Source organism: Phymastichus coffea, unplaced genomic scaffold (genome assembly GCF_024137745.1).
Source record: "Phymastichus coffea isolate CEN01 unplaced genomic scaffold, Cenicafe_Pcof_1.1 PCOF00020, whole genome shotgun sequence".
NCBI lineage: Eukaryota > Metazoa > Arthropoda > Insecta > Hymenoptera > Eulophidae > Phymastichus > Phymastichus coffea.
The window spans coordinates 635,771-662,398 of record NW_026706831.1 but is presented as its reverse complement, the minus strand read 5'-3'; the positions used below and the strand labels follow the sequence as shown (position 1 = coordinate 662,398).

The 26,628-nt window shown below is 50.5% G+C and overlaps 1 protein-coding gene across 1 annotated transcript in view; it reads left to right on the top strand.

The window, feature by feature from the left end:
• The first annotated feature begins 24 nt into the window (after nucleotides 1-24).
• LOC131675403 (dynein axonemal heavy chain 2) overlaps nucleotides 25-26,628 on the top strand; it is a 33,293-nt gene continuing 6,689 nt past the window's right edge. The window contains exons 1-46 of the mRNA XM_058954372.1: nucleotides 25-250; nucleotides 1,773-2,239; nucleotides 3,519-3,655; nucleotides 4,020-4,840; nucleotides 5,471-5,613; nucleotides 6,295-6,440; nucleotides 6,509-6,602; nucleotides 6,669-6,839; nucleotides 6,917-7,206; nucleotides 7,554-7,805; nucleotides 8,203-8,330; nucleotides 8,849-8,967; nucleotides 9,027-9,141; nucleotides 9,199-9,332; nucleotides 9,394-9,587; nucleotides 9,675-9,903; nucleotides 9,997-10,148; nucleotides 10,370-10,620; nucleotides 10,744-10,964; nucleotides 11,386-11,500; nucleotides 11,563-11,734; nucleotides 12,844-13,019; nucleotides 13,568-13,730; nucleotides 14,604-14,828; nucleotides 17,039-17,327; nucleotides 17,724-17,861; nucleotides 18,238-18,408; nucleotides 18,640-18,931; nucleotides 19,145-19,236; nucleotides 19,298-19,501; nucleotides 19,573-19,778; nucleotides 20,151-20,339; nucleotides 20,470-20,689; nucleotides 20,760-20,926; nucleotides 20,992-21,212; nucleotides 21,309-21,418; nucleotides 21,803-21,918; nucleotides 22,890-22,990; nucleotides 23,374-23,552; nucleotides 23,624-23,923; nucleotides 24,600-24,890; nucleotides 24,953-25,125; nucleotides 25,204-25,531; nucleotides 25,588-25,752; nucleotides 25,832-25,998; nucleotides 26,078-26,249. Of these exons, the coding sequence (XP_058810355.1) occupies nucleotides 40-250; nucleotides 1,773-2,239; nucleotides 3,519-3,655; nucleotides 4,020-4,840; nucleotides 5,471-5,613; nucleotides 6,295-6,440; nucleotides 6,509-6,602; nucleotides 6,669-6,839; nucleotides 6,917-7,206; nucleotides 7,554-7,805; nucleotides 8,203-8,330; nucleotides 8,849-8,967; nucleotides 9,027-9,141; nucleotides 9,199-9,332; nucleotides 9,394-9,587; nucleotides 9,675-9,903; nucleotides 9,997-10,148; nucleotides 10,370-10,620; nucleotides 10,744-10,964; nucleotides 11,386-11,500; nucleotides 11,563-11,734; nucleotides 12,844-13,019; nucleotides 13,568-13,730; nucleotides 14,604-14,828; nucleotides 17,039-17,327; nucleotides 17,724-17,861; nucleotides 18,238-18,408; nucleotides 18,640-18,931; nucleotides 19,145-19,236; nucleotides 19,298-19,501; nucleotides 19,573-19,778; nucleotides 20,151-20,339; nucleotides 20,470-20,689; nucleotides 20,760-20,926; nucleotides 20,992-21,212; nucleotides 21,309-21,418; nucleotides 21,803-21,918; nucleotides 22,890-22,990; nucleotides 23,374-23,552; nucleotides 23,624-23,923; nucleotides 24,600-24,890; nucleotides 24,953-25,125; nucleotides 25,204-25,531; nucleotides 25,588-25,752; nucleotides 25,832-25,998; nucleotides 26,078-26,249 (9,417 nt within the window). The 5' untranslated portion in view covers nucleotides 25-39. The remainder of the gene's footprint in view (nucleotides 251-1,772; nucleotides 2,240-3,518; nucleotides 3,656-4,019; nucleotides 4,841-5,470; nucleotides 5,614-6,294; nucleotides 6,441-6,508; nucleotides 6,603-6,668; nucleotides 6,840-6,916; nucleotides 7,207-7,553; nucleotides 7,806-8,202; nucleotides 8,331-8,848; nucleotides 8,968-9,026; nucleotides 9,142-9,198; nucleotides 9,333-9,393; nucleotides 9,588-9,674; nucleotides 9,904-9,996; nucleotides 10,149-10,369; nucleotides 10,621-10,743; nucleotides 10,965-11,385; nucleotides 11,501-11,562; nucleotides 11,735-12,843; nucleotides 13,020-13,567; nucleotides 13,731-14,603; nucleotides 14,829-17,038; nucleotides 17,328-17,723; nucleotides 17,862-18,237; nucleotides 18,409-18,639; nucleotides 18,932-19,144; nucleotides 19,237-19,297; nucleotides 19,502-19,572; nucleotides 19,779-20,150; nucleotides 20,340-20,469; nucleotides 20,690-20,759; nucleotides 20,927-20,991; nucleotides 21,213-21,308; nucleotides 21,419-21,802; nucleotides 21,919-22,889; nucleotides 22,991-23,373; nucleotides 23,553-23,623; nucleotides 23,924-24,599; nucleotides 24,891-24,952; nucleotides 25,126-25,203; nucleotides 25,532-25,587; nucleotides 25,753-25,831; nucleotides 25,999-26,077; nucleotides 26,250-26,628) is intronic.

Genomic DNA, 26,628 nt, shown 5'->3' with positions numbered 1-26,628 from the left:
GAGAGATTTCTGTGCGAGCTGACTGACCTGACCTATAAAATGCTGGGCTTGAGCGTGATATACCAACCGAGCGAGGCTGCCGAGCCGAGCATCGAGGAGGCCAGCCTCGATAAGAAGCTGGTGAAGCGGTTCGAGCAAATCGTTGTCCACTGGACGAGGCAAATCAGAATTGCCCTCAGCGACCAGAACCCGAGCGAGGCCGGCGAGCTGCTCTCCTTCAAAGACGAATGCGACTTCTGGATCTACCGCTGTAAGTGTCCATTCACCACAATCCACGGTTGTACTCTTCTCTGCTGACCTCGGCTCTCGAGGTCAGCAGTCCGACCCGTGCTCTTTTCTTCGGCGCACGCAACACGCGCCGATGCAATGTTATTTCACTCGACGGCGACAGCGACGGCGACCGCGACGGCGACGCTCGAACGCTGAAGAGTTAGGTACGCGGGGGACGAGGCCGGGAGGCGCAGCTCGGCTCGGTTTTGATATTTTAATGGAGATTCGAGATTCCGGGCAAACGTCAAATAGTAGTGATGGTCGTCTAGTGGAGCGAACAGTGCAATAGCTGCTCCTCGATAAAGGGAGCAAAATCAATTTGGCAGGCCACGGCTAGATGCCTGCAATTCTCGTTAGGCTGATCGACCAATTGATTCGATTCGCGAGAAGGCCGAGCAAACAATCCACAATATATCTGGCAAGGAGAAAGAAGCGGGCTTTAGGACTCGATACAGGCGGCAGACGAGAGGCGCAGCGATACGGAAAATGGAGTATACTCGGCTGTCAGCGGCGGATAATCCTTGCGGCATTATGTGATCGATGATAAAAGAGGGGCGGCAGGCAGGCAGCCGCGGGCGGTGCACTCGGCCGAGGCCTCGCAGCGACTCCTCGCGAGCTCTTTGCGCCGCGGCAAAGCTGCGCGCCGACAGGGCGCAGCGGGAATCGCTCGTCAGCCCATTTCTCGAACGAGTGGCTCTATCTCGATCGGATAAAGTTGGCCGTCGATCGACGTGAAGCCGCGGCCGTGGCTGGAGCCGGAGCCGAGCGGCCGAGAGAGCGACGTCTCGCGCGGAGCCGGGACAAGCAGCGAGCGCCGATCCACTTGGCCGCGAGGCGGATATTTATGGGACGCGGGACGAAATGAAAATTTGGAGCCGCCGCCAGCGATAGCAGTAGCGGCAGCACGACGCGGCGCTGTCGGGGCGCTGGCGGGGCGCAGCCGAGGGCGTGCACTCGATTTTATCCAGATACTCGAGGCTCGGCGCGATAGGAGCCGCCAGGCAAAGAAAGCCATCCACTCTCGCTAAATTTGCAAATTTTACGGGAGCCCGGCCAAAGGGGCGCTGCCGAACGCTCGATTTCATATACTCGAGTCAGCCGGCGAGCTGCGCGCGGCCTTATTTATTGTTAGTAGAGTCCGCCGAGCGCCTCTAGATATAAATCCAGCTAGCCGCTCGATTGGCGCGGTAAAAGCCAATTCGCTTCCGGATCGAACAAACGTTGCCGGGCTGCGCGGCGAAATGATGTATCGACATAATTGGCGATCACAGCCAAGGACTGGACGGCGACAGATGGAGAATAATGGCCAGTCCGCGGCGCTGGGAGGAGGTGGGCGGGAGGGTCGCGCGAGGGCGCGCGAGGGCGCGCGGTGGCGCGCGGGGGCGCGCGGGGGCGCGCGGGGGCGAGACGGAGCCGAGGACGAACCGCGGCGGCGCGCCGACTCGCCGGCTCAGCGGCTCGTCGGCTCGTCCGCTCATCGGCCTTTGGCGGCTCGGTTGCAGACGAGAACCTGCTCGGGCTGCGGCAGCAGCTGGACGGGTCGGCGGCGCGGCGGCTGCTGCGGCTGCTGGCTGCGGCGCGCTCGGGGCAGGCGCGCCGCCTGCAGGCCCTCGCCGCGGAGCTGGAGCGCGCGCTGCGCGAGGCCCGCGCCAACCTGCAGCTGCTGCGCGTGCTGGAGGAGCCGTGCGCCGCGCTGGCGGGCCTGGGCCCGGAGCGCCGCCCCGAGGAGCTGCTGGCCCGGCTGGCGCGGCTGCTACAGCTCTGCCGCGTGGTCTGGCTGCACTCGGCCTACTTCGGCGAGCCGCGGCGCGTCGGCAGGCTGTTCGAGCTGCTGGGCAACCAGGTCATCGGCTGCTGCAGGGCGACCATACCCCTGGAGCGCCTGCTCGCCGGCGAGAGCGGCGCGGCCGGCCAGGCGCTGCGGGCCAGCCTGCAGCTCTGCAGCCAGTTCCGCCGGCTGTACGGCCAGGTTCGCGCGCGGCCCGATGAATCAGCGCCCTCGTCGGGTCGATGAACCGGCGCCCTCCCGGGCCGCGCTGTCAACGCGCCGTTTTCCTCCCCTCGCTGCCCCCACATTCTCTGCGAGCCCCTTCTTTTTCCTTTTTCCTTTTCCTTTTTCCTTTTTCCTTTTCCTTTTTCCTTTTTCCTTTTTCCTTTTTCCTTTTTCCTTTTGCCGGCGTGGCCCGCAACGATTCACTCTGTCGCCTTTGCTCTGTTTTATGGGCTAATTCGCGCTTTCACGCGCCGCACATTATACCCACGCTCGTTTTTCACCATTGGCGCCCCACTATTTGTCATCCTTTAACGATCTCTTTCGTGCTTTCTTTCTTTCATTCTCTAGCCATTCCTCCTCTCAGCTGAATCGACTGCGAAGACCTTCCGCCGTGGCGCGCCGCTCGTTCGACGATTTGATGTCTTTGACGCTCTGTCCACTGAATAAGCTCGTTGCGCCCGCGCTCGTCCTCCCGTCGACGATCGCGAGCGTTATCGCGCTGCCAACGAAATCACGCCTAATTTTCTATTCACGCGTACGAAGCTGCTTCTGTCCCACCCGCCTCGTCTATCCACTCGCGGAAAAAAAAAACTTGCCAACAGTCGTAACTTTCAACTTGCCAACTTTTCACAATCGCGCCCAACTATTTTCGCAATCTTTCTACTCGAGCTTTTTCCCCGCGACTTTTTCTTTTCCATTAGCTACCGACGAGCAAAAAATAATTGCAGCAAGCCACAAACCCATCTCTCGACGCGCTCCTTATGTGCGCATTTGAGTGCATCACTCGCTCTCCCGGAAACTCCAAACTATTATAAAGCTATTTACCTAGCCGGTTTTTTCCAAATTTCACGCTCTCCTGCGCCTTGCATTATACTTTTCCACGCGAGCAAATACAACCGAAACTTTTTTTCGCAAACGAGATTACGCTCGTTGATTGTTTTCATTTAACAGCAGCGAGGGAAGGAAAATAGCGTAAAAACAACGGCTACCAGTCGCTTGTCACGTGCGCTCTTCTTAGAGCGACAAACGAGGCTGTGCATTTTTAAATTTTTCGCACGAAAGTCTTGCGCCAGCGGAAGGAATATTTAACAGTCGATCGTGCTTCCTTCGGGTCGGCAAATCAACCGGGAGATGAGCGAGCGGGCATCGCGGCAGCGACAGTCGACGGAAATATTTCACATGCAAAGCACCAAATCGCAGCGCAAATTTTTATGCGAATTGCTAGCTTAACGTTTACCTATCGTTGGAATTCCAGATCTCAAGAGCCCATAACAAGCTGACGCATCACGGCTGGCAACTGAATGCCGACCAAGTTTTCCAATACATAAACGTCTTCGTCGTCAGGTGCCACGACCTCGCTGAAATCTCACAAGCGATTATCGATTTTGCAAGGTACTTTTTCTCTCCGCCGCGCGCGTTTGCCGCCTTCGATCGTTAGCCCGGATTATGCGCCCGCTACGCACGCTCGTGTATGTTTTGCCGGCGCAACGGCGACGCGGCCGCGAGCGGGATCAGAGCGACGCTTTTCGTCGTCGATGCCCAAGTAGTCCGTTTCAATGCTCGGACTGCTCGGACTGCTCGGAAGCGGAGCTCGAATCGCGTCGACTCGCGCGCAGACCCTCGGCTTGCCGCGGACGAGCCGAGCGGCCGTGGCCACTGCACTGCCGGGCGCTCCCGCCTCGCGCCAGCCGGCTTCCACGCCGCGGGACCCCTAAGCCCGGCGCCCGCTCCTCACGGCGGCCCCGTTGCGCCGCAGGACGGATGACGGCGCGGCGGCCACCGCCAGGTTCGGCGGCTCGAGGGGCGCCGAGCACGAGCGGGCCTGGGCGAGCATCGAGCAGCGCTTTGCCGAGCTGATGCAGTGGCTGCGCGGCGTCTCCTGGAAGATCCTCAACGTGCGCCAGTCCGACTGGCCCGACGACATGTCGCGCTTCCGGCGCGAGCTGCGCGCGCTGCAGCTGGCCGCGGGCGGCGCGCTGGGCCGTGCGCTCCAGCAGACGGCCAACGCGGAGGAGGCGCTGCGGCTGCGGGGCCTCTGGCGGCTGGCGCGCCGCGAGCAGTTGGCCCGGCCACGGCAGCTGCTCGCCGCCGAGGTCGCGGCGGTCCGACTGCGGCTGGCGGCCGAGCGCACCGAGTACTCGGCGCTGGGCCCGCGCTGGGCCGGCCGCGCGCTCGCGCTGCGCCTCGCGGCGGCGCGGCTGGCCGGCCTGGCGGGGCTGCTGCGAGCCCGCGGGCCCGGGGCGACCGTGGCGGCCGGGGCGCTGCGCCAGTGCCCGCTGCTGCTGGCCGCGCTGGAGGCGCGCGGCGCCGAGCTGCACCGCGGCTGGCTGGCCGAGCTGGGTGCCGGGCCGCCGGTTCGGCTGGACCGCGCGCTGCTGCGCCGCGGCGCCGGCGGCGGCCTGCGCTGCGACGCGCCGCCGGGGCTGGCCAGCCTCTCCGAGGAGGCCGCCTGCTGGCTGGACATGGGCTTCCAGCTGCCGCTGGACGTGCAGCAGCTGCACGCTCGCTGGTCCGGCCTGTACCTCGTCTACGAGAACGTCCTGGCCATCGCACGAGCTTACAACGCCATCGTCGGGGGTACGCCGCTTGTCCTGTGCCTGCCCTTGCTAGCTTGCTTCCGCGCTCGCGTGTCGCGTCAGCTCGGCTATTTTGTTGAGTGAATGCTCCAAGAGCAACCGATGAGCCTCAAAGTGACTCTCGTTTTTCGCCCGCACGGCTGAGGGAGTGTCCACGCGGGATCCCTCTTCCTTCCCAGCCCCGGGGCCGTCCCCGTCCCAGTTTTTGTATGCGCACGTCATCTCGAGAATTTCGAGTTCATAGATTAAGATGCGTATCTCGCGTTCATTATGAAACTTACCACTGAGCTCCAAGTTATAGAGATGGTGTGTGTATATAAAATTTTGGATGGGAACGGCCCCGGGGACAGGACGAAAGAGAGACCCCTTTTACACACTCCCTGACTGACTGACTGACCGACTGTCACGTGCTCTTACAGTTTCAATTAAACGAGAGCTCGCGGAGTCCACTGTATTCTCAAAACAAATTGCAGAGCATTTGATATTCAATGCTTGAGTAAAGGTGGTTATTTCGGTTTCTTGAGTTAGGCACATGTCTTTTTACCATATCAGTGTTCGTTTCATTCAAATTGAATTTCGTGACTAGAATATCAACCTTGATTCTTCTTCGTTTCTATAATAAATTTTGCAGCCTTATCGGACGAAGAGAAATTACTTTTTCGAGAGCTCATCCGAGAACTTGATAGTAAAATCAAACCAGGATTGAGAAAGCTTACATGGAATTCGGATTATATCGAAGATTATATTAAAGATTGCAATACGCATACTGCTAACGTAAGTTAAGTACCAGGAATCTTTGTTTCCACACATATACGATTTTATCAGTAGTCCAACGGATAGACAGTTGATCGCAGAAGAAAATTTGCGTACTTATTACTGTTTCAGTAATTATTATAAGAGTTGCTTGTACTTGTTGCAGGCATTTTATTTTGAAATCAGACAAAGCCAAAGACATTTGAGAGATGTAGTTCAGCAAAAAACATTGGCTTGCTCGGTGATATGAAATCTTTAAATTAGGAGCATCCGTGAAGTATTGTTTAAAGTCCCGTAATTCCTATCAAATTTGTTAAAAATTGCTTTTTTCGCATTAATAACAAAGTATTATTACTTAATGAGCATTTCTCTTATTTTATATTGAATGTCTATGGCTTTATGAAAATTAATCAAATTAAGTGTACATCAAATTTTAAGAAATCATTAGTAGCGTTCATTAATATTATTCACAAAACCTATACCAATTCCCTCATGACAATGCTTCCATTTCTGATAAAAATGACAGTTGGACGTGCTACTCTTTTGGGATGACGGGAGGGGCGGAGGGGGGAGGGAGACTACTTAGATAGAGTATCCGCGTAGAGTTGCAACAAATGTGTCGCATTCATATCTGTTATGCTCTAGAAGGGTGGGAGAAGGAGCTCAAATTAGAGTAGTCTGAGAAAACTCGGAATTTTTTAGTTGCAAGAATTCGTGCATACTTACAAGACATGTAATAGAGACATCTTGAAGATATGCTGTAGTATTTGTGATACGTGTATGACAAAAATAAGGGCGCAGTATGTGTACGAATTAGACGAACTGTTGGAAGAAATGGAAATGATCAGGTAAACTATTGCAGCATACAGTTATTAATGATGCAAGTGATCATTTGAATGTAATTTCGTTGATGCAGGCAAGAAACTGTTAAAATTTATATGAGCAAATTTCAAGAAATAGTCCAGTACTTACTAGTCGTTTATGAAGGATTCCAACGCGTCATAGACGATGTAAGAGTCAGCCTTTTCGTAAAGCCTCAATCGAAGGTATCTAGTTGATTTGAGAATGTCTTTCAGTGTTTGAAACAATGGAAATCCTACCTCATGAAGTTTGATAGACTGTTACAAGAGTCATTAAAGATAGCGATAAAGAACTCTCTGGACGTTTTTTACGGGGTCTTGCACGGAGACGGAACTACGGCGCCTATGCCCGTGGTGCACTTGAAGGTAGACTTGATTGACAACAAAGTGAGTTGATTATGCTGGCTACCAAAGATTTCGAAGGATACGCAATAAGAGAGAATTTTCGTAAAAAATTGTTGCAGATAAATTTTTGCCCGGCACTGGCAGAGGTGGCCCGCATGGTTTCCGAAGCGTTGTATCGAGTAATAGATTCTCTGAAAATAGTGCCACGGATCGTGGAAAAGTTTCAGTTACACGATCTGGAGACTAAACCTTTCTGGAAGGAATACGTAGAAGATAACGACCTCGATCGATCGCAACAGATGTTGAACAACGAAGTTTCTTATTGCTTCGGCCAAGTGCAAAACTACTTGACGACGTGGGAGCCCTTTGCCGACATATGGGAGGTCAACAAAGATTTATTTATTCAGAGGTAAGTTTGCGGTTTTAAAACTGGATATCAAACTTTTTTCATTCGTGCACGAAATAAAAACTTTGCACAGATTCGCGTTTTGGAAGCCAGTCGCAGCATATTCTCGATTCTTGACGGCAGCGATAGATTTTTTGCTGTTTGTTCTGAGCGAGACTGCGAAAAAAAAATAAATAAATAAAAAAACGGGGGGGGGAAGTCGTTGTTCGGATAGAAAATGTTGCGCGGTAATTTGATTTTTTTTGAAAAGGGCAACACTTTTTCCAATGCATATTTGGTTGCGTGGAGCACGACAGCGCATTTAACAGGTAAAAGCTTTTTCATCACGGCACACGTGCATTTATTGCCAGATACGAAAAGTCGAAGCCGACAGTTGCCTTGTTCGATGCCGACATCGGCAGGTACGCGGAAGTAGCGAATAATGTGGAAATGCAGGAGACCGTGGTGACAGTCCATTTTTTGGAGATAAACGCCGAGCGATTGAAAGCTGCAATCAGCGAGCAATGTAGTCTGTGGCAGCTGAAATTGACCGAATTGCTGCTGCGATTGACCGAGTCGCAGGTTCATCACCTCCACAAATACGTCGCCGACAATAGCAAAAGGTATATTGACTAGTCAATCATTCATCGTTAAGCCTGCAATAAGGTAAGCGACTCGCGAGCGAACCGGCATCGATTCGACGCGCGCCAATGATTAATTTGCTCTCGCCAATGGGAGATTACGGGCGCGGAAGTAACCAACAAGGAAAAATCAGATTTTCCCCTCGAAAGGTCGCTCGCTTAATTCCATCGCTTGGTATTTTCCTCGCGATCGCAAGTTTTTTGTCCTGCTGCAAATGTCAACAGTGGTGAAGAGAAGTAATCGAGTAAAATCGAACGATATAGACGGAAAGGAAGCATAGGCGACCAGACGAAACAGTGGCGAGAAAAAGAATGAAAAAGCCACTTAGCGTCGATCGATTCGCTGCCAAAATAACGAGCCAGCTCGCTTGATTTTCAGAATAACGAAGGAGCCGACGGATCTCATCAGCATGCAAGCTGCGTTACAGTTGTTCGAGAGACTCACCGCTGACATCCCACGCCAGGAGAAGGAGTTCCCCAAGATAGGCCAGCAGTACGAGACTCTAGGTAAACGTTAAACGTTCTGCCGAAAAGTCAATAACTCAAAGCCGCGGCTGCTGCTGCTGCTGCTGCTGCTGCGCTGCAAGCGCGGCTCCGGGGGCTGCTCTGCTCTGCTCTGCACTGCTCTAGTGCAGCTGCTGCTGTTCAACAGACTTCGCCTCGTGTTGCTGCCTACGATTTTTCACTTTCTATTTTTCTACAGCCAGCCCTCTCCTTCTTTATTCGCGTCGTCAGCTTGCTCGCAAACGGGAAAGCGCGCCCTGCCTCGCATACATCTGCTCGCAACAGCGGTTCCGTGCAATTAGCTGGTCGAATCCGCTGCCGGATTCGCTGACTATGCGCGCACTGGCTCTGCTACGAGCGCACCACGTCCTCTCGTTTCATTATTTTTCAGCTTCTTTCTCCGTTCTTTCTTTCTTTTTCCAACCGGATCACCAAAGCACCTCGGCCGAAATCAACGTTGACTTTAGCCTCCGTCAATCCACTCTTGGCCTTGTCATTCGATAATGCACTTGCCTTTTTAGAAAAATACCAAGTCCCCATGACGTTGGAGTTGAAACGGAATATAAGGGGCATCGATGAATGCTGGGCTTCCTACCTCAAGTTATTGGCCTCCTGCAAGCTGACTTTGATGGACAAGAAGGTTGTTCTAATCGACTACTCGAGACTTTCGCGCTACTGAGTTTCGGTTTTGCATTACAGCAAGCGTTTAAAAAGAGACTGATCGAAGAAGACGAGCTGCTCAAGGGCAACATAATCGGCATGCTTTCGCAATTTCAGACAAATGCCCCGTTTAGCGCTGAATGGAGCACGAAAAGTACGTTAAAGTGTAAGCTGATCGCTCGATGTGCTCTATTTTGAATTGTCGCGACAGGTGCGAGAAATTGGTTGCGCAGTTTTCGCAAGAAAGTGAACACAGCGAAAACCAAATTACACAAACTAAAGAAGGATCTGGCTGTGTTCAGCATCAGCCAGTTGGATTCGGACGAGCTCGCGGTTTTACTAAAGGTACAACAATCGATCTAGCGAAAAAACAATAATAAAGAGTTGATCGAACGACAACGCGAAGGACCTGGGTGCGATCGAACTTGTCTGGGAGCTGGCGGAGGAATGGGATAGAGCCTGGGAGCGCTACAAAGCGGGCAATTTCTGGTCGATTGAAATGGAAGAAATGGAGGAAAGGGCCAATGTGCTGTTCCGCAAACTAACGCGATTGAGCCGAGAGCTGAAGGAAAAGCCGTGGAGCATAGTTGACGCAACGAGGTTGTCAATGAGAGATGAAAAACAGCCAGGTGTAGGGAAGTGCAGCGGGAAAGCGAATAATGAGTCGTGAATTGTGAATTCGGTTAGGTCACGCGTCGACAAATTCCGGCGAACTTTGCCGCTCATCACGGATTTGAAGAACCCCTGCATGAGGGATCGACATTGGAGGAAAGTTATGCAGACGATCGGAAGAGAGTTCGATCGCAACTCCGATGAATTCACTTTGAGCGCCATAGCAGAAATGCAAATGCACAGTTTTGCCGATGAGATCGCCGATATATCCAAGTCCGCCACGATGGAGCTGGCTATCGAGACGGTGCTGCTTGATGTTTTACGTTTTGGCCACTTGACTGGCCGATAGCGAGTCGCGAGCCAATAATAATAGGCCGGCGGCACTGCAACGCTGCAGGGCTTGAAGAATATCGCGCAGGTTTGGAAGGAGACGAGGCTGGTGATGGTGTCTTACAAGGACAACGGGGTGTTCAGGCTGACCACGGTGGACGAGATTACGCAGGCGTTGGAGGAGCATCAAGTGCAGCTGTCGGCTATGAAATCCACCAAGTACGTAGGGGCTTGTTTGGCGCAGCGCTATGTAAATTTGACTGTGAAATGCTGGCGAAACGCTGGCGAAACGCTGGCGAAATGCTGGCGAAATGCTGGCGAAATGCTGGCGAAGCCGAATCTCGCGGCGTCGTTCGATACTCGGAGCGCTGCAATTTAAGTAGCGGGCAATCGCGATGAAAGTAGCTGCTGAGAGAGTGCGAAATCCGACCCCGTAACAGGTTCGTCGAGGCTTTCGCCGTGGAAGTTGATTATTGGGAGCGAGCCTTGTCGAGCGTCGGCGAAATTCTAGAAATGGTATTGAGTGTCCAGAAGGGCTACGTCTACTTGGACAACATCTTCGGTGCGGAAGACATTAGGCGGCAACTTCCGCGAGAGAGCAGAGAATTCGACGAGCTAACCGACTCCTGGAGGGAAATTACCAGCCGCATGGCCTCGGCCGTCCTCGCTCTCGACGCGACCCTCAAACCACGTGCGTCAGCCCTCCTTGCCTCTCTTCCCTCCGTCTCTTCCGCAGTCTCTCTGCCGAGATTCATTTCGGCCCCACGCCGCGTCGCAAAATAATGTCATCATCTCGCATTTCATGCTCGTAAAGCCGGCTTATTCAATACTTTGAACAAGCTGAACAATAAGCTGGAAGCCATTCAAAGGGAGCTGGAGCAATACCTCGAGACAAAGAGGCACGTTTTCCCAAGATTTTACTTTATTTCAAACGACGATCTCCTCGAGATTCTCGCTAATTCAAAGAAGCCCGAGCTCGTTCAGCCCCATATAAAGAAGCTCTTCGAGAACATCAAGCACATCAAGCTCGGCAGGGTAATAATAATATCGAGCTTCTCTCTCTCAAATATGATTTCATTAGCCACAGCTTTGATGGCGCTCAGCGCTCGCGCTCTGCAATACTTGCTTAATGATGCATTTAAATACACGCTTGGTCGAGTTATTAAATACATAAGCGTTGATTAGCACGAGCTCGAGCAATATTTTCCATTTGAAGTCCGTCCGAATACGTTGGCATTTTAATTAAATTCCTGAATTTTTTCTGGCCTCCCGGATAATTTGCTGATTGCTACAGCTGCTCTCGGCCAATAAATCATAAATATTACTCGCGATACGTACCGCAGGTGTCGCTTCATTTGGCCCGTCAAGCCACGTTATCAGCTTGAAATTAAAGCCTGATGCACGTTTCAACGATTTCGTTAATAATTCTTGTCTCGCTCGTGACATCGCGGTGCAGTCGGCGTCGGGCAAGCCGGTCGCCGAAGGAATGTTCTCCGCCGAGGGAGAGTACGTGGACTTTCTCCAGGCCGTCGTTCTGGAGGGCCCGGTTGAAGCCTGGCTATGCTACATCGGTAAGTCCAGTTCCACCGATGACCGAGCCTAACGGAAAGTAGCCTTTTCCAAATGAGCGCAGAGTCAGCGATGCGCGAGTGTCTGCGGGAGGTTTTACGACGGTGTCGAGCAGCTCTGCGAAAAATGTCGGCGAAGCGGGACAAGTGGGTGAAGGAGTGGCAGAGTCAGCCTGGAATAACGTCCACTCAGATACAATGGACCAGCGACTGCACTCGGATTTTAGTGCAATGCAAGTGAGTGCGCATCGATCGCAAAGCGTCGTATTGGGCAAACGTAGAAGGGAAACGGCCCAGGCTGGGAGAAGCTCGGAAGGCTGCGTGATGGTGGAGAGTTAGGCATGCCAGTGGGTAGACGTCGGTGGGCAGACGCCAGTGGGCAGAGGGCCAACAGGGAAAGAATAAAAGAATGAAAGAATAAAGAATAAAAGAGTGTAATGAGCACTTTAAGCGCTTAGAATTTTACGTACAAGTTTAACGACGGCGCGCAGCTTTAAAGAAAGAAACTGGCTGCAATTTGACTTGAAGATGGTCGACGCTCAACGGCATGACGGACGGCCGGAACGAGCACGGCTTAATTATTTGCAAGGGTCGAGGCGCAATCGCCGCTCGACAGCTGGAAATAGGGAAACAACCGAGAGGAAAAATGCGAGTGGGGCAGCTGCGGTGCGCGCCGGGCCGCGCCGGGCCGCGCCGAGCTACGCCGAGCTACGCCGAGCTACGCCGGGCCGCGCGCGTTACTCTCCCGATAGACGCAGCCGAGAGCAATCACTAAAGAGGGTGTAAGCGGCTCGTAAAGCAATGTTTACGAAGTAGGCGAGCGACGGGCCAGGGGCGAAAGCCGCGCCAGTAGATCCGTCGTCAGCGGGAAATATGATTGCGTCCCCGGCGGCTGGCGACGGAGACGGAGACGCTGGCGGGCTCGTTGTCGCCCGAGTGTTTATGCATACGTAAATTTAAGTGTCGCCGGGGCCGACAGGGGCAGAGAGCAGCCGCTGCTAAGGCTGCGGACGGGCAGGGCGCTGCTCGACGCGGCCCGACTCGGCACAGTTTAGCGCGGGATAAAGCGAGCGGGGCGTCGCGAGGAGATCGCCGCAGCCGTGCGCGCCGCTAACTCTAATAAGAGCAGTTTTGCATATTCCCTGCGCCGTTTCCAAGGGCTCCTCCTCGTGGCCGCGCTTCGTTTACATATACTAGCCGCGCTGTGAATAATTGAGCTGCGGACGAGCTCTCCTCGTCAAGGCCCCGGGCATCCTCCTCCCTCGACAATGCCACCCAGGCAACCCGGCTTTGGCCGGCAGCGAGCTTTTTCAAAAAGTTGCCCCCTGCTGCCTCTCTACTTGCAGGCTCGCGCAATCAAAGAAGCCGTTGAAGAAGCTCAAGCACCGTCAGAACCAGGCGCTCGCCAAGTACTCCGAAGCCGTACGCGCCAACCTGGACAAGCTTCAGAGACTCAAGTTCAAAGCCATCGTGGTCATCGAGATCCATGCGAGAGATGTGATCGACACCATGTACCGAGCCAGTGAGCCGACTGCCGTCTTCCGACCACTTGCGTGGCACCTCCCTGCTCCGCCTCCTCTTCGCTCGCGGGATATTTTCGGCTCGCCGCCGGCCTGTCTTATCGCGCTCCCGGGCTCGCCACTCTCGCGTAACTCATCGCCTCCCCTAGGCCTTAATCGGTCTTTTCCGCGGAGGGGCCGTTTTCGGCGCGCTCCATCACCCGAGCTTTGCACCTGTTTTATGCCTTTGACGCCTTTTGCGCCTTTTGCGCCTTTTGCGCGTTTTACGCGTTTTACGCGTTTTACGCGCTGATCGAGTGTCGTCCTCGCGCGCTGCCAGTCTGGCGCAGTTGTAATTAGGAAATAAATGCAGCCGCGTTTCGCTTGGCCCGCAAAAAGCCGAAAATATTCGCGCGATACTGCCTGCTATTACTTTTTAGCGCTGCCGCGTCGCGTCAAGTCAATTAGCCGGCGGCATCAGCATTAGCCCAGCGAGCCTGCAGCGTTTGAGGCTGCAGTGACGGTGCGCGCCGGGAAGCAACGAGGCCAATTAAAGAATCGCTGTTGAAAGATTGCAGGGACGTGTCAGCCTTCGAATGGCTTTCTCAATTGCGTTTCTACTGGGACAAAGATATCGACGACTGCATTGCTCGCCAGACAAACACGTCGTTTATTTACGGCTACGAATACCTCGGCAATTCCGAAAGGCTGGTCATCACTCCGCTGACTGACAGGTAAGAGCGCATCGCCTGGCGCGATTCGAGTGCTGTTTACGTATTCTGTCTCGCTCGAGCGGCAGCGCGCTGGCAAGTCGAAAGTAAACCGGCCAGATAGGGAAGTTTTTAATAAAATATGGAAATGGGCGCGTGCGTGCGGCTGGCTGCACTGAAATATCGTGTTTTCGCCGGCTCAAACTTGCCAAAGTAGAGCTGCCAGCTGCAATCGCGGACCAGTGAGTCTTGCAACGCAACCGAGGCGACTCGCACGCGCTCTGCCCATTGTTCAATGGGTCTTTTGCTACAACTGCAGTTATTTCTCGTGGCGCGTCGTCGTCGTCGTCGCCGCGGTCGTCGTTTATTCCTGCCCGGAGCCGAGAGTTGCCGTCGCCGGCGGCGGCGGCGACGGCGGCGGCGGCGGTGGCGCGCGCGCGCAATTTATCCGAGCTTAAGGAGTATCGATTTAATCGCGATAAAAGGAACGAAGTGGATGCTCTAATTTATCGCGAGCCGACCTTGATGTATATTCGCCGGCGAGCGCACTCGTAAATTCGCTCGACTCAAGAGCGCGCGAAGCAGCGTCCCTCGCTCGCGCGCTCCTCTTTTTGCACTCTTCACTTTTCAAATCTGCGCGCTCCATCGATTTGCCGCCCTGGCCTCAACTTTTTTCAATAAACATTCGCCGCCGGGCGATCTTGCTCTGTTTGCCTTTCCCATTTCCACTGCGCCCGGTTCCGCTCTCTCGCTCAGCCGGCGCTTCATCCTTTATTGGCTTGCACCAACGGAGCCTTGAGATTTCAATGGAATTAGTAGACTCGCGGGCAGCGGCGCCGGCAAATTGCTCCGCCGGCAGAGACTAATGGCTAATAAGACTGTGTGCTCGTAAAACAGATGTTACATAACACTGACGACAGCGCTGCACTTGCATCGAGGCGGCAGCCCGAAGGGTCCTGCGGGCACGGGTAAAACCGAGACCACCAAAGACCTCGGGAAAGCCCTCGGATTTAACGTCATTGTGGTGAATTGCTCGGAAGGCCTCGACTACAAGAGCATGGGCCGGATGTTTGCCGGGCTCGCGCAGACCGGTGCCTGGGGCTGCTTTGACGAATTCAATAGGTATATCTTTACTCTCCTCGCCTCGTCTCGCCTCGCCTCGCCGCACCTCCAACCCTCGGCTGCTTTTCTCCCGTGCTTCCACTTGCGGCCCCTCCGCTGAGCATACTTTTATACGCTCGTTCCCTCGACGTTATTGTCCTAGCACTCTAGCATTCTATTTATTGCACCTTCCAATTTTACCTCACTTCGCCTAGCTGTTCACTTGCACAGACACGACTATTTCAGCTGCTGTGCACCGCTACAAACGCACAACTCCGCGTCTTTGCCTTGGCAAACGTCACGCCAGTAACACATTTGCCCTTCGCTCATAGAACCCTACCAATCCGCATTTGACAAATCAACTTGGAAATCATTTTGCTATGTCCTGCTCTTTCCCCTACACGTGTCTTCTGCGTGCGTCCCGCAGGCGACTTACTAATGATTTATGTGGCTTTGCTCTCGTAATTCCCTACAACTTTTGCCTTCCTACTAATTCCGGACATCAATGATTACTTAATTTTCAAAATTGCCACTCGGCCCAATTGCTATCCAGTACTTATTTTTTCCCCAATGCTCAAACTTATTTAGGAGAAAAGATATCTAACATACACATTACCTAAATAAAATAGCACGTCTTATCCTGACTAATTGAACAACATAATTTTAGTAATATAAATCCATGATATCCCATTCGGAAAACAAACGCACGGCTTTATACGCCTAATTATCTTCCCATATGCAAAGAATAATTGATTACCCGACAAAAACGTCTACTGTCGAATCTGAATGTATACATCTCTTGAAAACTAATTAACAGATTACTAATCAACACACTTAAGGTACTTTCGTACACGTTCATTAACTGATAACAACATTTATTTCAACGATAACAATTATCACACTTCGCGATCGATACCTTTGTAACATGATTATGAACTTTGTAACTTGCAACATCTTGCAAATAGTAGTCTTTGCAGGATTCTTCATCACCTTTGCGCCTGAGTCTTCTAGAACACACCGAGTCATCGTTAATTATTGCAATAAGAAAATACAACGTCATATACTTATAATTATTACTAGTTTACGTACAATTTTACATGTGGTTTCCTTTTTTCATTCTATAACAAAAAGATATGCACGTGTACGACGCATGAATTTAATTTTGAATTTAACACAATAAAATAATTAAATTATCAAAAGATATGATAAGTCTTTCTAGAAGAGTACTATTTCGATTCTCAAGATATGGTACATTTTTTAGAAACACGTTGATCTTCTAATTTTGTATAGCTGCTTGTAAAATGTGAATTTTCAAATACTAGTATTCTTTTAGCTTCAGAAAGTACGCTTTTGATGAATTTTTGATGAAATTGACAGATGTTTTAATAATTTAAGATTATTAAAATTATATCTATTTTCATGTAACTAAAATATATATTTCAAGTGTAAAAAGGTACATTAGCTAAAATTAATCCAAGGAATGACTATGATGGTAAGCTAGGTGATTGTAACAAAAGTGAGAGGTTAATTGGTCCGTTTGGGTGTTATTTAAAAAGTTGATAAACATTCCGGCGTTTCCAATGTATCCATTTTTAGCTTCAGGAAATTCTTTCTCACAAAAATATTTGTTCAAGCGACGTGAGTTGTAGAGGTCAGTATCGGCTCATAGTTTTGCACCAACAATAAGACTGACGAACGCAGTAAAGCTGATAACGTTCCAATCTTGTTAGACGACATCAGCTAATGAATTTTGATTTGGTCCGTAATCATGCACTGATAATCATTCCCATGCAAGGAGCTTTAACGTAAATAATTAATTAAAATACCTTACTTCCATGAATACAAGCTACCGAGAGTACATACATACGTATAACACTAACTGCAGCTCCCATTTGCATGTATCTCTGAAAGAGCTGCAAGCGCGTCAAACAAGTTCGAACAAACGTAATGTCTATCTGGTAATCTCTTTACGACTTGAGTTTCTGAACAAGTGATGAGCATTCATTAATATAGAAAGCAAAGTTGAAAGAAAATTGTTTGATTGATTTCGTAATTCTCAAAGAGTTTGTCGAAAGCAAAATATCAAGTTGAATTGATACGACGTAACTTAGCCCTGCTTACGATTAACATCAGAGAGCAGCTAAAAAATGCGTATAAAAGAACGATACCTTATTCGAAAGAAGAATTTGTTCGATTTCATATCTAAAGCTTTGTTATGATTCACCCAACAGGATTAACATTGAAGTTTTGTCGGTCGTCGCACAGCAAATACTTTCAATACTGACTGCGCTATCGCAAAAGGCAACAAGATTCATATTCGAGGGAGCAGATATTTCCATTGTTCATACTTGCGGAATTTTCATTACTATGAACCCAGGCTACGCCGGTCGTACTGAATTACCTGATAACTTAAAATCAATGTTTCGACCTATCTCGATGATGGTGCCGGATAGCAGTATGATAGCTGAAATCAATTTATTTGGAGAAGGCTTTCAAAATGCACGCTCTCTGGCAAAAAAGGTAAATGCTAACAGCCACGTATTTATTGTGATTCAGTGCAGTTGGAAAGTAATTGGAGCCTCGCGTGAACGTTGGCGTTCGAGCCAAGCGAAGGGTCAAATCACTTGCTCGCATATCTATCCAGCTTGATCGTTCGATACCGCGTGCGCAAGACGAGATTGGACGCAAGCTCGCTTTGCCGAGCCTGCGAAGAGCGAGTCCTCGCGCACGCGCACAATCTCACTCACTTATTAAAAATCTTCATTTTTTGGCCCGAGTTTTATCCATTGCCTTCTGCATGAGTTCCGCTGTCATAAGAATAATGGACAACCCAATCACGATATAAGAATTGCCTGAGATATACGGCGTTGGCCTAATTTTAAACTTGCTCTAATGTTTGACTAATCAATGTTTTAGGTAGATACGCTCTATTCGCTTGCTAAACAACAGCTAAGTAAGCAGTTTCACTATGACTTTGGATTGCGCGGAATCGTAACTTTGACTCGTTACGCGGGCAAGAAACGACGACTCTACCCCAATTTACCCGATGAAGAAGTAATTTCAAAACGTTTCAATTTTCATAAATTACTATCGGCTGTCGCGTACTTTAGTGCTGCTAATAACAAAAGCTTCTTTTATTATCTGAAAAGATTCATCGACTGTTTTCTGTGAACTTTTGGGCTTCTAATTGTTAATTAATTATCAAGGTTGAAAAATGTCCAACAACAGCTCGTATGCGAGCAATTTAGTAATAAGCTACTTGATATACTTCCTTGCCTTGAATGTCAATGCAAAATTAAAAAATTAGTAAAGAATGTTAATATCGAAACGAAACGGTTGAACAAAACGAATGTAATTTTAATGCCTCGAACTCTGTTGAAGAAATTAGGCAGTGAAGAAATTAAACAGAGCGCTGTCTTTCAAATGACAGGTTGTTATACTAGCGATGAACGACATGAATATTGCGAAACTGACTACCGACGATCTCCCACTTTTCATCGGCATTACGTCCGATCTCTTTCCTGGAATTCAAGTGCCATCAGTCGACTATGAAGAATTCACGAGATACGTCACTAACGAAGCTATCAAACTGAATTTACAGGTAAGTCCTAGTGGCATTGGATTGGTGGTAAGAGGCGAATGGAAAGCGATTCATTTTGGAAACGGAATGCTCGTGTGCAAGTGCTTTTGGCTATATAGCTACGCAGCGATTGTATTGGAATGCAATTCAGCAGCAAATCTGTCGCGACGGGGCGTGAAGCTTAGATAATAGGTGAACAAATGTATAAATAAACGATGGCAATGAAGCGTTTGTTGTTTTGCACTGGCGCAGCCCATCCCGGGATTCATCCGGAAGGTGATCGAACTTTACGAGACGAAGAACTCGCGGCACTCGGTAATGATCGTCGGGCAGTCGAACACGGGCAAAACGGCCACGTGGCGCACGCTACAGAACACGTTGACGACGATGAAGAGAGACGGAAAATCGGGCTTTAACATCGTGCATGAATTCCCCATCAATCCCAAGGCCCTGAATCTCGGCGAATTATATGGAGAATATAATTTATCGACAGGAGAATGGTCGGACGGGGTCATTTCGTCGATAATGCGAAAAACTTGCGCCGGTGAGGATCCCTCGCAAATTTTCCAAGCCATGCCGCCACAATTTTATTGCGCCTGTCGTAAAGCCATTTGACGATTATTATTCGCATACATTTCCTGCCGCTGGCGCCTGCTCGACTTTTTTCAGCGCTCGCCGGCTGCCTTACTCGCCAATCGTTCTCATATCAAAAGTACCCATCTCGTCGTCAGCGGCTTCTTAAAATCGCGCTTTTCAGATGAGACGCCGACTGAAAAATGGATTGTATTTGATGGGCCGGTCGACGCCGTTTGGATTGAGAATATGAACAGCGTTATGGACGACAACAAAGTAAGTGGACCAGCGCAGAGGGGCAGCACTGGGCCTCGCTCCAATGTCGGCGTCTTTCTAGATTTTAACGCTGATAAACAACGACCGGATAACGCTGCCGGAACAAGTGTCTCTCCTGTTCGAAGTGGAGGACCTAGCGGTTGCCTCGCCGGCGACGGTTTCTCGCGCCGGCATGGTCTACACCGACTACAAGGACATCGGCTGGAGGCCATATGTCAATTGCTGGCTGCAAAAGCACCAGAAACGCCCGGAATTCGTGCAAGAGGTGATTATTTCGCGTTGGCGCGAACTAATATGATGATGATTAACTGAATACAAAACTGGTCAACTTTGCAGATGAACAGGTGCTTCAACAGCTACGTGGACCAGCTGCTGGAATTCAAAAGGACCAATTGCAGCGAGCCCGTGACCGTGCCGGAGCCTAATGCCGTGCAATCGCTTTGCAAACTCTTGGAAATTTTAGCGACGCCGCAAAATGGAGTGGAATTATTGGACGGCCGAGACGCGTTCAACAGCATGTGCCAATTGTGGTTTTTGTTTTGGTGAGTGCTCGTTGCGTTCCATTAGAACTCGCGCGAAAAGTGACGAACATCGTGCACGGATGAATTTTCGAGGCGGGCTAACGCTATAACTATCGGCTGACGTCGTGCCGTCGTGCCGTCGTGCCGTCGTGCCGTCGTGCCGTCGTGCAGTCGTGCCGTCGCGCCGAGACCATTCGAGTGCGACGAAAAAGGCCGGATACGTGCGGTGATTCGGGGGAGGGAGGCCGGCCAACCGGCTGGGCGTGTAATGATGATTCCATGAAATATCTCTGAACGTGGTGCTGCTGCTGCTGCTGCTGGCGTAAATCAAACCCGCGCCGCTTGGAAATTGACTCGGAACAACGGCTGGCGTTGGCTGACGCGCGCGCGCAGCATGATCTGGTCATTGTGCGCCTCGGTCGACGAGGACGGCCGGCAAAAAATGGACAATTTCGTAAGGCAGATGGAGGGCTCGGGCTTCCCCCTCCGAGACACGATCTACGAGTACTACGTGGACGCCCGACAGCGCTGCTTCGCCTCCTGGGAAGAAAAATTGTCACCGACCTGGAAGTTCCCTGTCGGGTAACTCGCTCTTCCTCGCCTCTCTAATCCACGCGCGCGCACTTCAGTCCGCTTATCAGCTCGCTGCACTGTTCCCAATTGCCCCGTGCCCCCCTTCTTCTCACTCAGCTCGCTTCCCAATCAATTGCAGAACGGACTTTTACAAAATCACCGTGCCAACCGTCGACACTGTCAGATACGAGTACCTCGTCAATGTACTCTTAACTCATGGATTCCCGGTGCTGCTTGTCGGCCCCGTGGGTACGGGCAAAACCTCCACGGCCCAATCAGTCCTCAACTCGCTGGACCCTCATCAATATAGCTCCTTCATTTTGAACATGTCGGGCCAGACGTCCTCCAAAAATGTCCAGGTATTTGAAGGCTGCGAAGCAGACGTTTTACGCGGCAAGTCTGACCTGTGCCCGATCGTCCCGATCACAGGAGGCCATCGAGAGTAGAGTCGAAAAGCGCACCAAAGGAGTGTACGTGCCAATTGGTGGTAAAATCATGATAACCTACATGGACGACTTCAATATGCCTGCCAAAGACACTTACGGCTCTCAGCCACCCCTCGAACTTATTCGACAGTGGATGGGCTATGGGTTCTGGTAATCGATTCATTCTCTCCCCACGTCGATTACCCTACCCGGACACTTTATCGAGCATACATTAGGTACGACCGCCAGAATCAAGCTCTCAAATATATTCAAAAAATGCAATTGATGACGTCGATGGGTCCACCGGGAGGAGGTAGAAACACACTATCCAATAGACTGCTAGCCAAGTTCAATGTCATAAATATGACCTTCCCCGCCGAGAAGCAAATCGTGCGAATCTTCGGCACTATGCTCAATCAACAGTTGTTAGACTTTCACGAAGAAGTGAAGAGCCACGGTAACCAACCAACCTCATCCGTTCGCTCACACTTTTTTCATCACTAACTGCATTGTCGCATGAAACCTTATTTTTTCTCCACATTTTCAATTACAGCTGATGATTTAACGAGAGCAACGATCACCATGTACAACAATGTCGTTCTCAATATGCTTCCCACGCCCATGAAAATGCACTACTTGTTCAATCTGCGGGACATTTCGAAGGTTAGATCATTTGCACCGATGTACAAAGACCAAGTCTTAGACACGCTGCACGTATAAGTATTATTTCGTACGGTTTTCACTTGACGAACGCAACTCTCTCGTCGGAATTAATTAATCATCCTCTATTTTTTTGTTTTTTCCATTTATCCTTACCGCTCGAAACTCAACTTTTCAATTTCCCATTATTTTCAATGAAGGAATTCTGTCGATAAAATTAAATCGAAGGATGATGAAGCGTATTTGACGATACATTCGTGATTATTATTTGTCTGCAAACAAACTCTCATAGCGTAGACAACAGCACGTGAACTGGTGCTCTATTGTTATAAATCCACTAAGCAAAGCTGTTACCCAAGCACTGCGCGTGCCAACTCATGTTCGCAGGTCTTCCAAGGCTTGCTGCGCAGCCACAAAGACTATCAATACTCAAAGCAAACCTTCCTGCGTCTCTGGGTTCACGAGACTTTCCGTGTATTTAGCGATCGCCTCGTCGACGAGCGGTAAGTTGCTGTTCTTTTTCTTCCCCAGAGTTTCTTATTTGGTGCGTTTAAAACTCCCCGCACGATTCAATAGCTAACTAAAGTATTTGTACTAAAGAAAGAATATTCCCGCCAATGGTTTGCCTAAACGAAACATAGTTGCATAGCCGAGCTCTCACCGCTGTTGGTATTTACTTCGAAAGCAAAATATTAGAGCAAGTGATAATATTTTACAAACAAATGATACACCAACTTTGATTTTCTGATGAATTATTTATGATAGATAGAGACTAAATAAAAAATTAATTGCTGACACAAAGAATGCAGGGCACAAAGAGTCGATATTGATGACAGAGGATACCAGGCATTTTTAAATAAATGTTACGTGATGCATTATTCAGTGTAGTCTATGAAAGCTTATTTCATATTTTTTATATTTTTGAATTGTGATACATATTTATTTAGAATGATATTTATAAATAACGCATGTAACAAAACAGCGTATTACAGAAAGGATTTCTCATTTGTTGTTTGACACATTCAATGCACAATTTATTATTTAGCTATACACATAATTTCTATTATTTGCTTCACTTTATTTATTATTTCGCATTTTTCTTCATAAATACGTTATCAGTAAAGCACTATACACAAATTTATCAAGGTTGGAAAATATTTTGTTTTCGACGTAATAAAAATCATGAAAGACAGCTGAAAATCAAAGATAATTTTTTTTATGAAATCGCTCCATAGAACGCAATCGTAATCCTCTAGGCCATAGAATATATGAAAATCAATTTTTTTTAAGTAGCAACTATATTTGGTTCAGTGGATGACGCGACAAATGTTCCCCGTTTACTGTATATACACATTTTAGTTTGGTTGGATGTAGAATTATATAGGGGGCCTTCATAACGATTACGAAGGAAAACAAAATGGAAAAACTTCTGAAAATGATTCTGCAGTAAATCCTAAAATTAATCATTTGAAAGGGACAACGAGTGGTTCCTGTCTGCGGTGAATGAACAACTGGCTCAACATTTCGATACGACGTTCAGCGGTCTCTGTCCCGAAAAAAGATGTCCAATATTCGGTAAGCGAGTTGAGGAAAAGGGAAAGAAACGCAAGAAAAAAGCGAATGCGAATGGGCTGAACTCAGAGTAAAGGGCAGGAGAGCGAATTTGGTAATTAGCGCGAGATCGGGTAGAAACGCTAAGCTCTAGGCTGTAGATTGCACGAGTGTACGCGACAAGACGCAAGAGAGAGGCAGCTGTGCCACTATAGCCCTCGAGTATTGCGCCCTTGTCGGGATGCTCGTGCTTCTAGTCGAGTGTCGAATTCCTCGGCCAGGTCGACGGTCGTTAGCGACACAACCAGCAGCGGAACCGCTGCAAGCAGAGCGGGGGGGGGGGGGCGCAATGAAAATGCTGCAAAATATGCGACACAGCCGCGATAAGAGGACGATAATGCGCGCAGGCAGCTTCACCAACGCCTGGAACATTTACGAGGAGCTGCGGGACGTGGCAGCGGTGCGCAGCTACGCCGAGAACCAGATGGACGAGCATAACTCGACGCCCGGGCTGGTGCGCCTCGACCTCATACTGTTCCGAGACGCCCTCGAGCACATATGCCGCGTCGTGCGTGTAATATCGCAGGTATCCACTTGGACACTGCGCAATCCAGTTTTGCGCGGCGCCGAAAAGTGTTTGGTTCGCACGAATTCTAGCCACGTGGGAACATGCTGCTGGTGGGTATCGGCGGCAGCGGCAGGCAATCGCTCTCGCGACTGGCCGCCTACATGTGCGAGCTGACGAGCTTCCAAGTGGAGGTCTCCAAGCACTACCACGTGGCGGAATTCCGTGAAGACCTGAAAAGCCTGTACTACTTGGCGGGCGTCGACAACAAAGCCTCGAGCTTCCTCTTCAACGACACTCAGATTGTCGAGGAGCAGTTCCTCGAGATCGTCAACAACATGTTGAGCACCGCCGAGGTCGCCGGTCTGTTCAAGCCCGACGAGCTCGAAGACGTAAGTTCGCTCATTTACCAACGCATCGATCCTTGCAAGTACTCCGCTCCGACATTCATAAACTGACTCGCCGTCCGAATCTTCGAACTCGTAGCAGCCGCACCGCCTGATAAATCTTTTATTCTTGTTCAATTGATTTGAAAAGTAAGTTTTAAAAGTTGGAGAGCCCAGGAAGCCAAACTTGCCGCATATACATCTGCGCTCCGCTCTGCTCTGCTCTCTGTTGCTTCGTGTTTTGAGTGTTATCAATCTTTAAAACTGCGCTCTTGCGAGTAACCGAAGGAAAGTCGATACTTTGGGAAACTGTTGCCCGCGAAAAGTCGAGCAGCAGCAGCAGCAGCAGCAGCAGCAGCAGCAGCAGCAGCAGCAGCAGCAACAGTAGCAGTAGTGCTGGCAGTACGACTAAGCATTTGTTTAAAGTAAAGTAGTAAATTCAGTTGTGCTGAAGGGCGCTGGGTCGGGCGGACTTTGCGCGCGCAAATATTTAATTAAAGTTTTCGAATGTCCCGCTGGAGAAAGTTTTTATAGAAAAAAGGCGCGGCCAGAGCTGGATTGCCGACAGCTGCCGGCTACAATGGACTGAGAGAGACCGGAGAGAGAGAGAGAGAGAGAGCGAAGAGAGGGAGGGAAGAAGGGGGATCAGGACTGACGAAGGCGGCGGCGGCGCATATTTCAGATAAAAAACAAGCTGTCGAAGGAAGCGGCCAAGGCTCGAATAAGCCCGACGATGGAGGCGATCTATCTGTTTCTGATTGAGCGCGTGCGGGCGAACCTGCACGTGATCCTGTGCATGAGCCCGATCGGCGAAGCTTTCCGAAACAGACTGCGCCAATATCCGGCGCTGATCAACTGCACGACCATCGATTGGTTCCACGAGTGGCCGAGGGAAGCGCTCCTCGAAGTCGCTAACAAGTCCCTCATGAATCTCGATTTGACTCTTACCATTACGGGCGACCAGAGGACCGAGGTAAGAAATTGCCGGGCCGGCATCCCCGAGGATCCCCACTCCGATGAATCCCGCAGACGCAGGACGAGCTGCCGCCAGCTCTGCTCCAGGAGCACACGCGCAACGCCGTCGCCTCGAGCTTCGCCCTCGTGCACGCCAGCGTCTCGCGATTCTCTCGGCGCATGTCGGTCGAGATGAAGCGCTTCAATTACGTGACGCCCACGAATTTCCTGGAGCTGGTTGCCGGATACAAGCAGTACGTAGTCGAGATTTGACCAGCAACACGCGTCGGATTCGCGGAGTCGAGCTCGGCTATTGCATGCTCGTTGCCAAGGCTGCTGGAGGAGAAACGCGTCGAGCAGTCGGGCCAGGCGAACAAGCTGCGCAACGGCCTGTTCAAGCTCGATGACACGAAGGAAAAAGTGAAGGAGATGGCCGTGGAGCTGGTGGCGACGCAGCAACAGGTGCAGCGCTCGACGCTCGAGTGCGAGGAGTACCTCGTGAGCATCGTGAGCCAGCGGCGCGACGCCGACGACACGCAGAGGCTCGTTAGCGCCAGGTCGCTCAAGATCGCCGAAGAGTCGCTCGAGTGCAAGCGGCTCGAGGCCATCGCTCGCGCCGACCTCGCCAGCGTCGAGCCAGCCCTCGAGGAGGCCATGTCGGTGCGCGCTCGCCCTTGCCTTTATTCGCTCGCTCGCTCATCGGCTCGCCCTCGCAGGCCCTCGACGCCCTCAACAAGAAGGACCTCACGGAGATCAAGTCGTTCAGCCGACCGCCCGCCAAGGTGCAAATGGTCATGGAGGCCGTGATGATTTTCAAGTGCTCCGAGCCCAGCTGGGCCGAGTCCAAGCGCCAATTGGGAGACGTCAACTTCATCAACCAGGTAGCCATCTCGGTCCCCTCCTCGCTAGCTCGCCCTCGCCTGCGCCCTCGCCCCCATCTCTTCTCACGGGCCCACGAAGCTCAGGGATTTCGACAAGGACCACATGTCCGACAAGACGCTGCGGCTCATCGCCAAGTACACCTCCATGCCCGACTTCGACCCGGAAAAGGTGGGCATCGTGTCCAACGCTGCCAAGTCGCTGTGCATGTGGGTCATCGCGATGGAGCAGTACGGACAGCTTTTCAGGTCTGTGGCAGCGCGAGCAAGCGATCCTTAATTAAGCGACCTTTATCGGCTGCAAAAACAACGAATGCCTGGTCTTTAGAATTGTCGCTCCGAAACGGGAAAAGCTGGAGGCCGCGTTGGCATCGCTGCGCGAAAAGGAAGCTGCTTTGACGGAGGCCAGTGCGCAATTGCAAAAGTTGCGCGAGCAGTTGCAGCGGCTACAGCAAATGTACGACGCAAAGATGAAGGAAAAAGAAGACTTAATTAGTCTGGTCGGTGCTCGTTGCCTTGACGCTTGCCTTCCTTGCCCTTCCCTTTCCTTTCCTTTCCTTTCCTTTCCTTGCCTCTTCTCTTCTCTTTCCGCCACTTCCCTCTTTCACCGTTTTCTCCCTCTCGCCCTCTTCTTTTCTTATTGCATCTTTCCTTTCCACTTTCTTTTAATTTCTCCTTATTTATGCTCGAGGACAGCTGGAGAACCTACTCCCGCAAGTACTCGATCATTCAGAAATTTCGATATTTTTCCGTGCGCTCATTCTCCGCCCAATCTATTAAATGTTAATCAACTTGTTAATTATTAATCTAATTTCATTTTTAATTAAGTCTCCAAACGTTATTACCCTACAGCAAAATAATCAAGTTGTATTTTTCACA